This window comes from Hemitrygon akajei, chromosome 10 (genome assembly GCF_048418815.1).
Source record: "Hemitrygon akajei chromosome 10, sHemAka1.3, whole genome shotgun sequence".
Classification (NCBI taxonomy): domain Eukaryota; kingdom Metazoa; phylum Chordata; class Chondrichthyes; order Myliobatiformes; family Dasyatidae; genus Hemitrygon; species Hemitrygon akajei.
The window spans coordinates 152163587-152182833 of NC_133133.1; the positions used below are offsets into that span (position 1 = coordinate 152163587).

General features: G+C 40.3%; 1 protein-coding gene across 3 annotated transcripts in view; it reads left to right on the forward strand.

Moving 5' to 3' along the window:
- Window positions 1–150: 150 nt before the first annotated feature.
- Window positions 151–19247, forward strand: part of bcl2l13 (BCL2 like 13) — a 45418-nt gene continuing 26321 nt past the window's right edge. Inside the window, exons 1-5 of one of the 3 annotated variants that reach the window (XM_073059406.1) lie at window positions 151–247; window positions 995–1139; window positions 1796–1900; window positions 3460–3616; window positions 4932–5001. In XM_073059406.1, coding sequence (XP_072915507.1) covers window positions 1040–1139; window positions 1796–1900; window positions 3460–3616; window positions 4932–5001 — 432 coding nt within the window. In that variant the 5' untranslated portion in view covers window positions 151–247; window positions 995–1039. Of the gene's footprint in view, window positions 248–273; window positions 292–994; window positions 1140–1795; window positions 1901–3459; window positions 3617–4931; window positions 5002–19247 lie in introns of those variants that run through there. The other 2 variants (XM_073059407.1, XM_073059408.1) reach the window with 2 other exon arrangements.

A 19247-nucleotide genomic window follows, 5' to 3' on the forward strand; every position in this document is an offset into this window, starting at 1 on the left:
GGGAAGACTAATCTCATTTTTTTTCTCAGTGGTTGAATATTTTTCATCAGATGTTGTCGGTAGCAGTCTGGGGGTCCTGGAGCTATTTTACTTTTAAATTAAGGCACTGCCATTTACCGTGTTGCCCCCTTGTGTTGCAGAATGGGGTGGAGTCAGGCTGCTTCTTTGCCCCCTAAAGATGGCGCGTATCTAAATAAGGCACTGCGCCCAGTAGTTGCAATTATACCAGGTTGTCTTGTTCCCGTGCGTAAGTCTACTTTCGTAACGCGTTTCTTCTAATTGTTAAAGAAAGTAAGGTGCTTGTTGGAAGTTAGTTAAAGTAGAAAGAGAGCCTTCGTTCAATTTTTTTTCATCATTATGGACGGGGCACCATTTATGCAATGAGTTTAAATGGTGTACTGCTATTTTGCATGGTTTCCCAATGTCTCATTTGTATTTGGGACAGTTTTACTGTCACAAGTTAATTTAAAGACCGGATACTTAATTTAAAAACTGAATTTTTGATCTAATATTGTATTTAGAGGTTTAATATCGGCTCAATGGTGGAATTGTGTAGAGCTATTGTAAGAACTTTGCAATAACTTCAACCTATTAATGTATGAACAGACAGCCGTCGCGTTGCTTATGACCTTTTTTTTTCCTATTGCTGTCAGACATTGGAACTGCACCACATAGGGTCGTTGAACAAAGGACACACTGACTTTGTTATCATCTGCTGTTTACTTTTTGTCGAAATATGTTAGCGCTTGTCTTAAATTTACAAGTTTAAAAAGTCGGTGTTCAAACTTGCTTGCACTGTTAATAGCTAGAACTTTCAAGTAGTGTTCCCAAGCTTGTAGGTTAAGATATTACTTAAAAAAATAAACAGCGGTTTTATTCATTGGGGGGGAAAAGTAAGAATGTAAGTAACTTTCATTAAATAAGCATCAGTTTGTAAAATGTGTGGTTGTATATATTTTTCTAACAACTTTTTAATGTTCCTTTCTTATCCTAGCTTGTGTGTTTTAATATAGTTGATCACAAAAAGAGTTAAGTGAAAATGGCTACATCCCTTCCAGAAGGTTTTCATTATGAGACGCGATATGTTGTCCTTAGTTATTTAGGACTGGCTTCACGGGGAAATACTCAATTATTGACAGGTAATTTTAGTGATGTGATTAAGAATGCATTTCATAGAACATAACAATTAAATGGCTTGAGCATTTGTTTGAGTTCATTGATAACTATCTAAAATGTGTACTTGCTGTACGTGGCTGAGGTGTTGTTTTGTAATCAATTATTTTGCACGATATTTTTTGCATTGGAGATTGACTATTAAAGGATCTAAGTTTTATTGCTGTGTATTTTTGCTTTAAGGACGAAGTTGACTTAGTTTGGAAAAAGTAACCATGAGTTTATCTTATTTACTGCTGATAATCTTTAAGCAGTTTTGGAAGCTAAACACCTTGCATGTTGTCTGCAGTCATGCATTGCCTGTCTATTAACTTTCTGCATGGTTTATAATGAATCCTGGCAATGTGTCATTCCTTATCAGTATAAAATGCATTGCTTCAGAAATGCAGAGTGCAGCTGAAAGGATTTTTAACTGGCGTAATCTAATTGCTGAATAAAGAATAACTAGGTGAAGGGTAGAAAAATCCAGTCGCTTTTGTTAGGCTTTAATGCACCTCCTAATTTAATTTGTTATACTATAGAAGGGGTGAGTTTTAATAGGACAAACAAATTTTTCTTGTCTATAGATACATGTTGTTATGTAACTACACAGCAGATGATGTGCTACTAACTGATTCTACAGGGACGCACCCAATGGAACATGTTCCGCTGGAGCCTGCTGCAGCTGAGAAAATTAAGATGGAAGTAGAAGAAGAACTTAAACTGCTGCATGATGAGATCAATAAAGGTTGGTTAAACATCAGCTTGTGTTGCTTTTGAATAGTTTCACTTCTTAAATTGATTGTGCTTTTTCATGCAATTTATATTCACCATAATTATGTGCCGTGTCGTATCATGTGGGTGATCGTGGTCTTACCGTGATTGTTCTTGGTAAATTTTTCCACAGAAGTGGTTTTCCTTTGCCTTCTTCTGGGCAGTGTCTTTACAAGACATGTGACCCCAGCCATTTTCAATACTCTTCGGAGATTGTCTGCCTGGCGTCAGTGATCGCATAACCAGGATTTGTGATTTGTCATTCAACCTGCTGCCATGGCTTCATGTGAACCTGATCTGGGGGAAGAGGGGAACTAAGGACAGGCTGTACCTCGCCAGAGGGTGACCTACAGGCTATCAGGGAAAGAGCACATTACACCTCTTTTTGGTAGAGAGGTTTTCCACCCCGCCACCTGAGCAATTTATGCTGTAGACCCTTACTGACTATGCAAAGCTAGATTATGTCTTTGCTTTACTACCAAAGCAAGGATGTTAGGGCACGTTGTGGGTTGCATTGCGTTTTGTGCTGTTATCTGGTGATAGAACGTAAATAAATTTCTCAGTTGTTTTTTGAATATAAGAGGAAACGCAAGCACGGAAATCTCAGAATCAGCTTGAGCAGAATATTTTATAGAGAAAATCTACTTTAATAAAGGAAGCAAAGTTTTTGAGCAAATGTTCCACACTCTGAGTCTGATATCTGACTGGTTCGGTGAAGTATTTTGTCCTAGTTACTGTATTTATTTTGAATAGATTCAGTTGTTTGCCATGTAACTCTCTGGAAAAGTTATTCAATATTTATTTTTGAAATTATTTTTATGACTTTTCTTTTATGAGGTAATTGCCTTGAGTTTTACGGGATATCGTGTGCCAGGATCTGGTAATGCTTAGTTTGTCTTTATTGATGAAAGAAATGGGTAGAAGGAGTAAGAGACACTTCTGTGGATTGGTCTTTTTTCATATGTGTAGCTTGGTATGAACCAACTGTGAACTTGATGTTTTCATTGTACAGTTGTTTATGGATATAATCTTAAGTATTGGAAGATTTTACTCCATCCATGGCGAGTTTTTGACTTGTTTCCTTCTATTTATTCTTAAAAGAATTGCAAATTGTTTCTTCACTGAAGAGTGCACAACTTTTTTTTGGAGTACCTTTTTTTTCCTTTTTAAAGAAAAAAGGATGGTACAGTAGACGTCCATATTTTTATTTGACAGTTTAGAGCCAAGTGATTCTATTGGTAGTCAAAAAATTCTCCTTGGATTTTATTTCATGTAACTAAGGGTCATATTTAATTTGTAACACAGACTGGATCAAAGTGTTCGTTCTGTCAAAAGTCAGTTGAACATTGCACTTTGCCTATTCATGATCATTGGGTGTAAAAATTTGAACAAATATGTATGTAGCAATGTAGTGGTTTTGTAAATTTAGTATGGCATTTTTGACATTATTTCTACTGGGATACGTTCTGTCTGATTTCCTATTCTATTAGTCTAAGCTCTTGATGGCTTTTTTTCCTTCCTGTTTTCTTTTAGCCTTTGCTACTACAGGATTCGAGTGCCACACTTCTCCAGTATTTAGCCCAGCAAATCCAGAAAGTTCGATAGAAGATTGCCTGGCTCATCTCGGAGAGAGAGTATTTCGGGAGCTTGCTGTGCAGGTGCAGGAGGCGCTGCAAAATATTCTTGTCAAGTGAGTTACTTTGTTTTTGAAAAGAGCATTTGAAATTTTCACTAAAGGGAAATCACAGAGAAACACTTTTTGCAGTGAGTGGTATCTTTTCGATTTCCATTTCTATCCCTGCTGCAGAGCCACACTGTTAATTAATAGTATCAAAGATGTGTAAATAGGAGTTGTGTTGATTTGCCCTTCCCTCAGAGCCTTTCACAGTCTGAATCTGTCGTGTCTGGAGACCTGGCTTGATGTGGGTCTGGGTATCCATCGTTCTGCTTATCCTGTAAAGGAGCCTGCTGTGGGTGTGAAACCTGCACTTCCGAGCTCTTTTTATAAAAAAAACCACACACTTTAAAATGTCCTTGTTAATTCTGTATGTATATATATATATATATATATATATATATATATTTATTACTTGTTAATATGGAACTGGGCATGTCACTTGCTACAAGTTAATTTTATCCTATTCAGTGCGATGTTGCAAAAAAAAAATTTTATATTGAGGGGCCAGCAAATACTGACAGTATTTAAATGTAATTGATCAAGTGCTTTCCTGGTGTATATGACGAATAAATTCTTCTCGAGCTTCCAGCTGGGTACGGGTATCAATTATAATTGACGTTTCGATGACAAGCTCTGCCATCTTCTTCAGGGATGATGCCTCAATTGGGTGGTAATTTCTTTCTAACTCAGTACTTTTATTATGCACCATCCCCAAATCCAATTACTTTTTTTTACCAAGAATCTATTTTTAAAGTATTTTAACTTTATTTTAATTCTTTTTAAATGTGGTAAACAGTAGTATTATTCCTCCAGTGAACTTGGCTAGTTTCAGAGAGTTTTGGGAATTGGAACCAAACATGTTTCAAGGTGAGGGAAACTGAACCACACAGACGTCAGAGGCATAGGAACTGGGGACCGTATGCACCAGCAGATTGTCCACTGGGATTTCCGAGTAGTTGGATCATGGATTACCAGTATAATTTCTACATTAGTATGAATGTATTGTTTAACGAACAATATAGTTTGAGCAAGTTGCTCATCAATATGGGGTTGGGCTCAATTTCAAAAACTTGTTTCTTTCATTCTGAAATTAATTCAGTCATTCTGAAACCACCTCCACCTTAGGCTATATTTGGGTGGCAACTCCTGTTGCTGTGAATAATACAATATTTTTAATGTATTGTCAATGTCATACAAAATTACATACAGCATTTTGTGCCTTTTGGATTTTCTAACAGATGTCAAGGAATATCTTAACATGTTTTAGTCATATAAAGAAATATCTCAAACAACTTTAAGGTGATTTTCTTTTGGTCTAATTTTTCAGACCCCTGGAGTATGAGCTGTACAAAGAACAGTTAAATCAACTTACCAGTCACACCAGTGGATGGAATAAGGTAAAAAGTAATTTATCATTTTGGAACATTGCAGCCAAAGTAATACTGGAACTGTTGTGTTTTTTTTTAAATATTGATATCAAGACTGCAAAGCAACATGACCAAAAGCAAAAAGAGCCACTTTAATGAATGCACAAATAAAGGAGAGAGATATAACTGCTTTATGCAACTACTCTGTGCAACTTCAAGGAGGATGTCGAAATAGATACTCTAGATAATCTTGTATTTGATTAAAATTCTTTATTACAGTTATGGCCTGCTCGGTTGCTAACTTTCTGGTTTCCAGTGATTTAAAATAGTGCTGCTATAGGCAGGTAACAACTTGTTGGTGGTTCCCAAAGCAAGAAATACAGCCAAATACTTTAATTCTTTTACTGTATAAATGATCAAATAAATTATGGTAAACTATTACCGCAAAGAATGAAAAGGAAGGTGGAGGCGAGGCTGAGTCGAGGGTCAAAGTTTGCCGGTGCGAGAAGTCAAGGGTTGAGGCTTGTTCGAGGAGGAGTTGGAGCAAGCTGGAGGCTTATTCAAGATGCGCAGAGCAAGGTTGAGGCATGTTTATGACAGATTCAGGGCGTGCAAAGTGGAGAAAAGTCAGGGGAGGAAACTGGGAGCAAGGTTTGATCGATCTTTAACGCCAGGCTGATTTGGAAAGGTCACATACAGGCCAGAATGTGGCAGGAGGGTTCAGGCCCAGAGCATAATGAAGCAACAAGGCCCAGGTCGTAGAGCGAGGAATGACCCAGTGTTTGGACACTTTAAATGCTGGGCTAGATGGATTGAAAAGGCCAGCTGTCAGGATCAGAGGTGAAGGATGTGAGCCTACTCCGGGGTCACATCTGCGGGCTCCATGACATTTGCTTCACTGGGGCTTCGGGCCTGCTCCAGCTGCACCAGGTTTCGTGTCTGGGTACTCGCGTTCGTTCTAAATGCTATTTGATTACTTGTCTGCACGATTTGTTTTGTTTTCTTTCTCTATACATTGGGTGTTTGTCATTTTCTTTTTATGGGTTCTTCTGGGTTTCTTGTTTTGTGGCTGCCTGTAAGGAGTCAAATCTCAAGGTTGTTTAATGAATACATACTTCGATAATAAATCTACTTTGAACTTTGATTTTGAATTTTTCTTACATCGATGACTAAGTAGGCCACTGCTATAATTTCCTCAACAATGAGTTTTGAACCCATTGTTAAGTTTTTTTTTGCTTAAAATAAAAACTAAATTGTTGAGAAGCTATTGAATAAGATTAAGACAAAATAATAAGAATGCTTAACTTGCACAACTAGATTTCATACTGAAATACTTCATAACCATGTCATTCACAGTTTTAAGTGCATGTCCACTGTGTGTAATGGAATTTTACCATGTGACTGTTAGCCCAATTTCTTTATCCATCTATATATGATGTAGACTAGTTGCGTAGGTTTAGTTAAAGCCAAACAGAAGGTTTGGCGGAAATTAATGCTGGAGGCTTGAAAATTTTGACTTTTATGTAGAGGGAAATTAATAAAATATGTTTCCCACTGACAAAAGAATTCCTGCCCTTATGTGCATTGAATGTCAAAAAATTGGTTACAATCAGTAAAGAGGAGAGACCCTATTTCTACTTACTTGATGAGTAATTGATTAACTTGGACTGAGAATTGATACATCTGAGTTCATAAACCTGGAAAGAATAAAGGTTATTGATTGATGCTTGCAAATTCGCTGATTATATTACAATTAATTTCTCAATTACTTTGATATTGAAAGCCTAGGATTCTCATGTTTTGCTGATTGTCAACGTTAATCATATGACACTTCAGTCCTACACAAGATGCCCGACTCTTCACTGCCTGTTGAAATAGTATGGAAAGCTACTTGGTGGTATCAAAACAGCCATTAGAATAAAACCAGTGATCACTTTTGGCGCAGTAGCAGATTGTTGCAGTATAGTAACACATCAGCAAAAAGAAATGACTTTAGATATGTTCAACAGTGACTCATCACTAAGTCTCATGACATGAGCAAATAGTTTTCCTACAATTGTTGTTCAGCCTTGGTTGACGAGCCAGTGTCCTCCACGTTAAACTGTTCTTGGAAGAAACACGGAGAATATCAAAAGTACAGAATGTATTCAAAATCAGAGTCTGGAATCTGAGACATTAAACCACTGAGTACATGCCAACCATTAAGCACCCATTTGCACTAACCTCGCTTCCCATTTTATTTTCTCCTCATTCTTATCAGTTCCCACAGAATCTACCATTTCCCTACACACTAGAGGCAATTTGCAGAAGCCAGTTAACCCACTTTTGGGATGTGAGAGGAAATCAGAGCATCTAGAGGTCACAGGGAGACTACTAGGTGGAGTTTCATTCAGAGGTCAGAATTGAACCCAGAGCAGTGGGGCAGCTGCTCTACTGGATGTATCACTACTGTCCTTGCTCTGTGTGGAGAATTTAGAGTGCCCAAGATAATGTAGTTATCTTAGAAATGCAAATACTTGCTAAATTTTGAAGGATCTGTTTGCTAGACTGGGCATGTACTTGGTGGAGAAATAATCAGCTCGAAGGGAAGGTCAGCTTGAACTCCTAATAACCAAACTATTTGTTGAAGATGTACCATCCATGGCTTTCTTAGACTGACCATGCACTGTCCTTGTGTCCTGGTTATGCCTTCACATACTATAATCTTTGTGAGGTACAGTTGTGTTTAATGGGGTATTAGAAGCAATAGATTGCATTCTCCTCCAACACTGGAATTGCCCTTTCTTCATTACTACCAGCAAGCCAGAAAAACAGCCTTGGTTAAGCGAAGAAAAAGAGTACTAGGAATGGTACAGCTTAAACTTAAAAATGCAAATAACTTGGTTGAAAATGTAAGTCTAAAAGTGTAACAAAAAAAAAACTCATGGCCAAAAGAAATCTTCTCTTTTCTCTCCTGGTCCACAAATCCAGTGAATGCACAGTTAGTTTTCCAAAGAATAAAAGTGTTGTTGGGGCCACATATCCATTGTCTGTATTATATTTGGTATTGCCCATTTATTATGGGCAACTTGTCTTGTGGGTTGGGGCCTGGTAGAAGGAAATGAGTATAGTTGTGTATTCATGCTTTCTTAGTTAAGTCTAGTTTGTTGGAGGCAGCCAGGGAATGATTATTTTTGTAGAACACTTATTGCACTTATTTACGATCTTCACTTCATTATGTTAATTTGAAAGCTAATTACTCTTATTTTGTATGTCGCTAATTTAATTTTTTAGTTTTTTATCGCTATAAGATCGTTTGCTGGTTTCATAATAAACGATCAAACATACTTTTTTCAACTTAGAACTCAGTTATTTGGAAACACGTCATACAGTGTCAAATCCTGTACTCAGTTTTGGTTTGTTTCCAAGTAGCCGCTACATTTTGTCAACAAAAAAATTTTGTTCCAAATGAGCACCAGTCTATAGCAAAGGATTGCCTCAGACCCATGGGTGAAACTGGAGCAGCTTGCAGTAGGATTGTGTGTGTTGATTTGCGTTGTGCATTTGTGGTTTGAACACAGTTTTGAATGGTGTTTGATGGTATGGTGTTTGCCTGAGGGTTCTCTTGAATTGTTTTATTGAAGTGCCAAAATATTCTTCCAGTTGCAGACAATTTGTTTGTTACCTATGGTTATTGAACGGAATATCACTGGGACATTTTGAAAATGTGCTGTGGGCAAACAGAGGTAATTGCGAGATGTGCAGTAAGGAGAGTGTAACATGAGTGAAGTATGGAACTGATGTCAGTGAACCTGAAGTCGGGGCTGGCAAAAGAGAAACTAAATCTATAGTGGATAGAATCAAAAGAAGTATAAAATAAATGTGAACAAAAAGGTTTAATGTCATAGTTAAGGATCTTTTGAAAAGTTACGAAAATGCGTGACAAGTGCAATATCATCTTAAGGACTTGACTGTTCTCTGCGAAGCTGTTGTTGATCAACATCACATGCTCAGCTCGTTACTTCCCAAAGACACAGAATAAATAAAACAAATGTTTTTCAAACATTGATAGCTATTGTAGTGCATTCTTTGAGGATGTGAAACAATGGCTGACCCAAACATGTTACACTGAAGGTCATGTTGCTGCAACAAGTGAATGAGAAATAACATTTGATGGAAGGTGAGATACAAATTCCAAGGCCTGTTTTGACTATGCAAATAGCAGGTGACCCACAGGATGATTAAAAGCCAAATGACATTGTGTCAAATGTCAGTGCTTGAAGTTCTGTTGCAGGAAGAAAATTTTCTTTATCTACTACCTCTTCTGCACGTGTTAAAAGGGAGGCTGATTTAACTGCATTAATGGCACATTGATGATTACGGGACAAATGTGCATTGGAGGAGCAAGAGGAATGATTGTTACGGCGAAGACAGAAATTGCCGCACCTATGGCTAAAGTTAATGTGCCAAGGGCATCAAGAGTGGAGAGTGCTAAAGGCGCTCCAGCAGGACGGTCCAATGGTGTGAGTTTCTATATTGAAAAGGCAGAGGAAAAGCACAAATACTCAATAACAATATTGATTCATTTCTTCCTCAAGTCTCTGTGAAATATGAGCAAGACCCCCCCCCCCCCCCCCACAGAGGTCAAAAAATAGTATTATTGATATTGAGGAAGCAAAATGAAATAACAACCTTTTTGGCACAATCATGATGCATTTCATCTTTGCCTGAAAGAGAGATACAAATCTTCAGTGGTGATCCATTGCAGTATCATGCATTCATGAAGGTTTTTGAAAATAGTGTTGAAGGCAAGACTAAAAACACAAAATGCTGGCAGAACTCAGCAGGCCAGACAGCATCTATGGGAGGAGGTAGTGAGGTCACTCCTGATGAAGGGTTTCGGCCCGAAGTGTCGTCACTACCTCCTCCCGTAGATGCTGTCTGGTCTGCTGAGTTTTGCCAGCATTTTGTGTTTTTTATTTATTTCCAGCATCTGCAGATTCACTCGTGTTGCCTTTGAAGGTAAGACTGATGGGTATGGTGGCTGCTTTTGTTTCCTTGAACAGTACACTAGACATCACCCTAGAGAACTTGTCAGAAGTTGCCAGCATATCAACCTTAAGAAAGGATATGTAAGAGCTAAGGCTTTACTACAGGAACATTTTGGTAATGAACAGGAAATTGCATCTGCCTACATGTATGAAGGTCTTTTGTGGGTACCGATCAATCCTGAAGCCATTAAAGCATTTCAAGACTACAATATTACGCCAAGTAACAGTGCCGTGGAAGAAGTGTAGTACATGCGTGAGCTGGACATGCCTGCTAATGCCAATAGTTGTAAAGAAATTGCCCTGTATGCTTAGGGATAAATGGAGAACGGTGGTCTGTGAACTGCAAGAAAGGCACAACCCTAAGACAACTTTTGCTAATGTTGATTTTATTGAAAGGTAAGTAAAGATTGCTACAGACCTGGTGTTTGGGAATATACAGGATGCTCCATCACCTGCAGCGAGCATCGCTTTAAGGCTAAAGGAAGCAACTCTGCCACTACTGTGACCACAGTGAGGAGTAAAGCTAAAACAAACCTTGAACTAATGGAAAGGGTGCAAGATCCCCCAGTAGGGGTTTGTCTATTCTGTGAGGGTTCATCCCCTCAGCTGGAGAAAAGGACTCTGAGAAGATTGCCTTCCTAGAGGGAAAAGATGTCTGCTTTGGTTGTTTGTGTATAGGACACATCAGTGAGGATTGCAGCCAGTGTGTTTCATGCAAGGTATATAGTTGCAAGCATTACAGCAAACTTCTTAGCTACTCTGAAAAGGGTGCAGAAACAAAACAAATCGTGTGAGAATCATACACAGCACTGAGCCTGGTATCTAATGGCCTTACAGGAGCTGGTGATCATGATTGTAAACTTACCATAATTCCAGTATGTGACATCTAAGAAGAGTAACAAGACAGTGGTTACTTATGCTTACTTAGATCAAGGGAATACAGTAGTGGTTCTGCATGGTGAAGCTCAATCTCACAGGAAAAGGGACACTCATTCTCTTGCACACTGTAGGTCAAAAGTAGCTACGTTGTTTGAGGATTGGAAGTAGCTGGCTTAGATGGTGAAAACTACTGTGAACTACCTAACATCTCTACACAGGAAAGTATGCCTGTCCACAGAGGGAACATTCCACATCAGAGGGGTCTCCAGGGATGAACTCACCTGAAACGTCCATTTGCCAGACATTGATTCGGAAATTGATCTGCTGATAAGCACGAACGTGCCTAAAGCATTGGAGCCATTGCAAGTGAATCGTAGAGTTAATAATGGACCACTGAAATGAGACAATGGCGATGGTAGAGACTGTGCACAACCTGAAGTGACATTTAATAGGATCTCTGTTTTGAACGTGGGTGAACTTCTGCAGCGGCAATTCAAGGCAGATTTCCCTGAATGCAGTCAGGATGAACATCTTGGTTTTTCAAGAGAAGAGCACAAGTTTATGGAGCTGGTTACAAATTCTGTAAAGCTGGTGGATGGCCACTACCAGATTAGTTTACCTTTTTGAGAAGGAAGAAAGTTAACATCCTGAGTAACAGGGTGATTGCAGATCTAAGGAAGAGATTTAAGAAGGATTTGTCATTTCATACCGATTATAGAGCTTTCATGAAAAATGCTATCTCCACAAGTTATCCCAAAAGAGTGCTGTTAGTGGATCTGGAATGCTGTTGGAAAAGTCTAGTGTATTCCACATCATGGTGTTTATCACCATAGAAGAGGGAAACTTCATGTTGTGTTTGACTGTGAAGCAACTTTTCAGGGAATATCACTTGATGCTCAGCTTTTATAGGGACCAGATCTTGCAAGCTCACTTATTCAAGTTGTGACCAGATTCAGAAAAGAACTAGTTGTGATCATAGCAGATATTGAATCAATGTTTCACCAGCTTAAAGTACCAACCAAAGATGCAGATCTGCTGAGATTTCTCTGGTGGCCTGATGGTGTACTTTAGAAAGGTAGTACGTCTCTTTGGAGTAATTTCATCACTGAGCTGTGCCAACTTCACTCTTAGGAAATGCACCAAAGATAATGAAGAATAGTTCTGCTGCAAGATGATGGATAAGGTTTTGCATTGCTTCAGTGTTGATGATTGCCTTGTGACAGTGTTCTCTGAGAAAGATGCGGCGTCTCTCTATCATGACCTTGTATCCATTTGTGTTAAAGGCAGCTTTCGACTCTCAAAGTGAATAAACAGTAGACCTAGTATCCTAGCTGTGATACCAGACGAGCAAAAGGTATGAAAGATTTGGGTCAAGATATTCCTTCAGTGAAGACCGTACTGGGTGTACAATGGTGCATCCAATCTGATTAAGATAGACCACTCACAAGAGGGTGATCCTGTCCACATAGCTCCATCTACGATCCTTAAGGAATCTTGAGTCCAGTGGTGCTATCTATTAAGAAGATCCTACAAGAGCTTAGCTGGGATGACACTTATACCAGTATCGGTTGCTCATGAGTGGAAAAGCAGACTGGAGTAATTCTGCCACATGGAAGACTTCAAGATTGTTAGATGCTGAAAATCCATGGATTTTGGAGAAGTTACTGCACAGTTAGACCCCCTTACAGATACAAGTGAAGATGACTATGGAGCAGTGGCCTCCCTATTGTATAACATGTGTTTACAGTGCTTTTATCATGGGGAAGATCTAAGCTGGCTCTGTTGAAGTCATTTTACATCCCTCATTTGGAACTTGCTGCTGCTACAATGGCAAGCGGTATGGACACCTTGTGGAGGAAGGAGTTGCACGTGCAGCTTTGTGGCTCAATTTTTAGACTCTTAGTACTTTGTGTTAAAGTATATCAAGAACGAGGCTTCCACGTTCCAAGCTTGCAAAGAGTGTTACAGAAATTTTTAAGGTCTCACAAGTATCTCAATGGAAGTATGCAAACATTTCAAGCAACCCGGCCAGCATGGCCACTTGAGGGTTGAAGGTTAAAGCATTCCTGAGGAATGAGACATGGGTATCAGGGCCTCAGTATCTTCAGCCTGGAGAACTCCTGCTAGATGATCCAGAAGTCAAGTGTGTTACAATGAATGCCATGCAGATTGAGGAGGAGGTGGGTGTGGTAACATGTATAATCCATCACTTCTCATCTTGGAGACCTGTTTGAGGAAGACAGTGGCCTGCATTCTTAGATTTCAGAACCTGCTCTTGCTTCTCGGTCAGAAGAAGCAGCAATTGAACACTGCTCTTGCTCAGTCTGACGGATGAAGGACATAAGGGTATTCTTTGGAGAGAGGGATTGAGAAGGCCAAAGGTCAGATTGGCTGAGGTTGTCTCTCAGTGGAAGAGCTCAGGCTGAAATGGAGATCACTGGGTTTTGCCAAAGAAGGAAATTTCTAGATGAATTCTCAAGTTTGCAAGGAGGAGGAAGTGTAAAAAGGAACAGGCATATTTTCAACCTCAATCCAGTACTTGAAGGTGGTGTCTTGAGAGTTGGCAGCTGGCTTAGGAGGGCAGTCATGCCTGAGGAGACTAAACGTCGTTTTATATTGGCAAAGGATCTTCATATCCCAGACCTCATTCTGAGGCCTGCACATGAAGAGTTGGGACATAGTGGCTGTAACCACATTGTCTGGATTGAGCTAAAAATACTGTGTTCCCAGCGCTAGTACATTTATCAGAAGAATTTTGTCTAAGTGTTGTTTGTCAATGGTTGCACACAGCTTCAGGATGCCAGCACATGGCAGATCTACCTCTGGACACAGAATCTCTCCAGATTGAACATCCATGTACATGTGTAGGAGTGGACTACTTTGGATTTGGACCTTTTTTGAGGTGAAAAGCAGAAGGAATCCAGTGAAGAGATATGGGCTCGTCTAGCTATCCAAGCTGTTCACATCAAAGTGGATTCTTTAGGCTCCACTTATGTTAATGCACTTCAATACCCGCAGGGGTGTCAAACTCATTTTAGGTCACGGGCTGGATTGAGCAAAATGCAGCTTCATGCGGGCCGGATCAGTCGGACACGTGCGAACGCAGCTTTCGTTGCCTCCGTTTTTTCAGCCTGCTCTCATGTGTCTCAGTCTCTGCTATAACTACAAAGTGTTTCACTTTACAAATTCCGTTTCTTATGAAGAAGACTGCCGAATAAACACTAAAAACCCTGAAAACCTGGTACCTGAATAAACTCAGCATTAGCCATATCATACGCCATAGGCGCTTCGATTACTGGGGCCAGCTTTAATAGTAATTAGATATTATCTCGCGGGCCAAAGATAATTCCACCGCGGGCCGGATTTGGCCCGCGGGCCTTGAGTTTGACATATATGCTTTATAGCGAGATGAGGACAGGTTCATGAATCATGCTCTAATAATGCGACAAACTTAGTTGGAGCTGAGCGCAAGTTAAGAGAAGCCATTGAGAAGTGGTATCATTCACGGACCAGTGATGTCCTTCTTCAGAAAGGAACTAGTAGATTTTAAACCCTCACCCTGCCTGGTTCACATCATGGAGGAACATGGGAGAGGTTGATCAGGTCTGTGTGCAAAAGGTCCTCATTCCACCATGAAGGTACAGAAACTTGACAAAGAGGGTTTCTGCACACTCCTTTGCAAAGTGGAGGCTATTACCAATTGTTACCTAATTACTGAGGCAATTACTGATCTGCAAGCACTAAGATCTAACCATCTGATCTTCTGAAGACCTCACCATCCTGACCTCTAGGAGAGTTTTAAAAGGAAGACTTTGATGCTCATTGTAGACAAAAGCAGGTCTAATACATGTCAAACTTATTTTAGAAATGGTGGGTTAAGGAGTATTTAACAGTTACAGGAATGTCAGAAATGGTCAGATACAAAACGCATTTTCAACCCTAGAAGCATTGTGCTTACAGTTGATGACTCAGCGCCTTAACTCGTGGATCGTGGGAAGAGTCATTCAAGTCTTTCTAGCCAGAAAAGTATTTGTGTGGGAGATGGGCATCAAGACCATGACCAACTGACTGGACGGGCCTATAAGAAAGGCCCACCATTCAGGACCCCAAGCAGTCCTTCCAGGCGAGGCAACACTTGACTTGTGAGTCTGTTGGGGTCATCTATTACATCCGGTGCTCCCGGTGCGGCCTCTACATCGGTGAGACCTGATGCAGATTGGGGGACTGCTTTGTCGAGCACCTCCGCTCCGTCCGCCACAACAGACAGGATCTCCCGGTTGCCTCCCACTTCAACTCTGCTTCACATTCCCATTCAGATATGTCCATACGTGGCCTCCTCTGTTGCCATGATGAGGCCAAATTCAGGTTGGAGGAGCAGCACCTTATATACCATCTGGGTAGTCTGCAGTCCCTTGGCATGAACATTGAATTCTCCAACTTCTGGTAATTCCCTCCTCCTCCCTTCCCCCATCCCAGTTTCACTCTGCCTCCTCCTCTAGCTGCCTTTCATCTCTCTCATGATTCTGTCTTCTACTACCCATAGTGCTTTCCCCTTACATTCCTTCTTCACCTCTCCTGCCTATCCCTCCCTGCTTCCCCTCCCCCACTTCTTGATCTTTTCTTTTACTGGTTTTTCACCTGGCACCCACCAGCATTCTCCTTCCCAACCTCCCCCCACCTTCTTGATAGGGTCCCTGCCCCCTCCCTCTTCAGTCCTGACGAAGGGTCTCGGCCCGAAACATTGACTGCTCGTTTCCACGGATGCTGCCCGACCTGCTGAGTTCCTCCAGATTGTTGTACGTGTTCCTATAAGAAAGATCTGACTAATGTAGGAGGCAGAGCTTTGAGGTGCTACAACTCTAGAAGCTTCATGACTTTGACTTGACTTGCTGATTTGACAGTGGTGGTAAAAATCACACACTGCACTGCCTTAAGTGCTGGTAACCTCTGGCTTAGAAAACTGTTACATGACTTGAAGAAAGGATATTTGCATAAATGTAAAGATATCCAAGTCTTAATTTTGTGTCTCCTGGTTTTAAGAGTATGTAGTTATTAAAATGTATTAATTAGGAGCTGGAATATAGGAGACATTTATCTATTGTCTGGATTGTATTTTGTGTTGCACATTTATTATAGATTAGTCATTTGTCATGTAGGTTGGGGCACGTTAGAAGGAAATGAACTTAGTTATACGTGTTTAGTTTTGGTTAATTTAGTGTAGTTTGGAGGCAGACGGAATGTTTTATTGTTTTACTGCTTATTGCATTTGGTTACAATCTTCACTATTTTGCTTAATTGGGTTAATTTGAATGCAAATTACTCTTGTTTCACGATATAGTCGATTCGTTTTGTTAGTGCTTTAGTTTTTTGCCACAAGGGAGTTCCAAAAGGAAGACAATTATGCTCATCATAGATGGAAGCAAGTCCAATACATGTCAAACTTGTTTTGGAAATGGCCGATTATCAATCGATCATCTTTGCTGGTTTTGTGGAACTCAAATGTTTGGAAGTGATTTATACGGTGTCAACTTCCGTACTCGGTCTCTCAATCGCTTTGGTTCGTTTTTAAGTATCTACTACAGACCTGAAACAGGAATTCTGGTTTTCCATCATTATTCCTATTTCAGACATAAAGGTAAGATATCTACACTCTTAGCTTTTGGGTTTTGGAATGCATTAATCTGAGCTGGGCTGTTTAATATCCCTGGTGAGTCCTTGAATCTTGTAGATGGTACTGTGCACCAACACAAAATGTTGTCCGAAACACCAGACAGCTGAAGCACATCAGGATACACCCATTGGAACTCAAAGTAGTTAGCTACAAAGGAGACTCAGAAAGTGCCTGAGTGGTAGCAATCAGGTTGCAGTGTCCCCTCACCACTGAGCTGCCTGGGTGGTGTTGATGTTGCACTCATCAAATTGGTGTACTTGCCACATTCTATTTGTATTTGAGTTGTAAGTTTCCAGAGTTACTTACAAGGTATTTAAAGAATAATTCCAAACTTCTGTTTGCTCTTATAGTTGTGGAATGCAAATGGCTGGTCTAGTTAGGTTCTGGATATTAACAGTGGAATATTTGACAGGTCTTGGAGATTTTATTGTTGGGCATATATTTTGTCCAGATGTATTTGCCCCTTATCATTCCAAGACAAAGTATGCCACAGTATTGTTTCAGGACAGTGAGTGAAAACTGAAAACAGTACCACCCTCAGCAAACATCTAACATCCAGACCCAACTCCTAGCCTTGAAAGAATTTGATTAGAACTAGAACTCTGGTGTAGGAATCTCTGAAGAATCATAGAATCATTCTGGGCTTGAGATTTAGTTTTCAACACATGTACAGTATTTTGTGCTTGGTGTAGATAGTTATTTTGAAGTTATTTCCCCTCCTTTCACTAGATGAATTTTTATTGTGGTTCCAGGATGCCTGTGTCATGGAGTGCACTTACTCACCTCCATACTTGGATCTAAATTGTAATGGTGTCTGGAGAGGAAGGGCTTGGTGTACCTCAACTGAATATTGATTAGTAATTGCCTTTTCAGATTCAGTTTATTGTCATTTAGAAACCACAAATGCAATGCAGTTAAAAAATGAGACAACGTTCCTCCAGAATGATATCACAAAAGCATATGACAAAACAGACTACACCAGAAAATCCACATAATGTTTGGCAATCCCCAATCCAGAGTCCGGAGAGGCTGCTGCGTATTAATATCACGCTACCATCTTAGCGCGTTCCCCGGAAAGGAGCTCCAAATCCACCAGACAAAACAAGACCAAAACTAAAGCTACAAGGCCTGCACAAAACCACATAGTTACAACAGTGCAAACAATAGCGTTATTGATTTTTTTTAAAAAAAAAACAGACCATGGGCACAGTAAAAATAGTCCAAAGATGTTAAAAGACTATAAGTTTGAAAGAAACCACCACATAGTTTCCACAAGTCCTCAGGGTCCCGATTGACTCGTTATCCCACTCCGGCGGCAGAAGGGAATACCCCCGCTATGGACTTCCATGGTGCCACCCTACTCAGCCTCGCAGACACAGCACACAGTGAAAGCTCCGTCGGACCCAGCCTCGCAGACGCAGCACACAGTGAAAGCGACCTGACCGCAGCAGATTCGGAGTTCATCGAACCTCCAATCATCCCTTCCGGCACAGCTTCTCCGAGCACTATCCTCTACCGAGCGTATTAAGATGCCCCCGCCAACAGCCATCAGCAACGTGACCCCGAGGACTGGGAGCTTGTTCTTCCCAGCAGAGACCCGGACCTGACAGCAGCAGCAGCAATCTGAAGATTTCCAGATGTTCCTCTGTGCTCCCATGTCCGTTTTCAACCGATTATGATTGCGCACAGCACCCTGCTTCACAAATAACAGATAATCAGCTCCGGAGTGGCCGCTGCAAGCTGCATCGCGCCGCCATCTTGGATCTTAGGATCCAAGTTTATTGGAAGTGTATTGCCAAGTTGTTGCCGCTTGATATCCCTAGATAAACCTTCTATCACTATATTTAAACTTAATACTGGTACCTTTTTTGCATCTGATTCTTCTCCTGACACTGTCTTCTATTAGAAAGAGGATAGTTTCCTGGTTTGCTGGTAATAGTGGAGAAAAGGTTGTCCCGTTTCTCCTACGGTCCACTCTCCTCTTCCATCAGATTCCTTCTTTTCCAGTCTTTTACCTTTCCCACTGCCTGGTTTCACCTATCACCTTCCCCTCCCCTCCCCCACCATTTTTATTCAGGCATTTTCCCCCTTCCTTTCCGGTCCTGATGAAGTCATTAATAAAAATACTGGTAAGAGAAGCCATGCTTTTATAACCACAAGAAGTTGCTAGCCTCTTGCAGCGAGGGGGTCCGTTAACAATCAGATAAAAGTGCTGTATTCGGTTCAATTTCAGAGCTTGTCCTGGTTATTTTCAACCTTAAACCATTTGTCTTAAAATGTGAATGCTCTGTTCTATCAACTTAGTCCTTCAAATTCTTTTATATTTCCTTATTAAAAGCGTGTATCTTTAATGGTCTTATAATAAAACTGTCAACAGAGAACTTCATTGAATGCAAACATCATTAAAGCTTTCTTTTTCCCCAAATGTATAGGGCATGTTTGCTTTACTAAATCAAAAATGGTCTATTTGAAACTTGTAACCTGAGAATGTACACTGTTTTTCCAAATCTATTGTGGATCTGTAAACTATGATAAATATGTCTAGAGTTGCTTTGTTTGATTGTAATGAGATGCAGAACAGACTTTTCTGAAAAGGGCAGTGAAAGGAACAGTTTTTGTTCTTAACCAGGAAAGTAAAGGGCAAGTTGTAATGCCTGTAAATGTCATTTTCATTAGTGTTTGAAATGGAAGTGTGC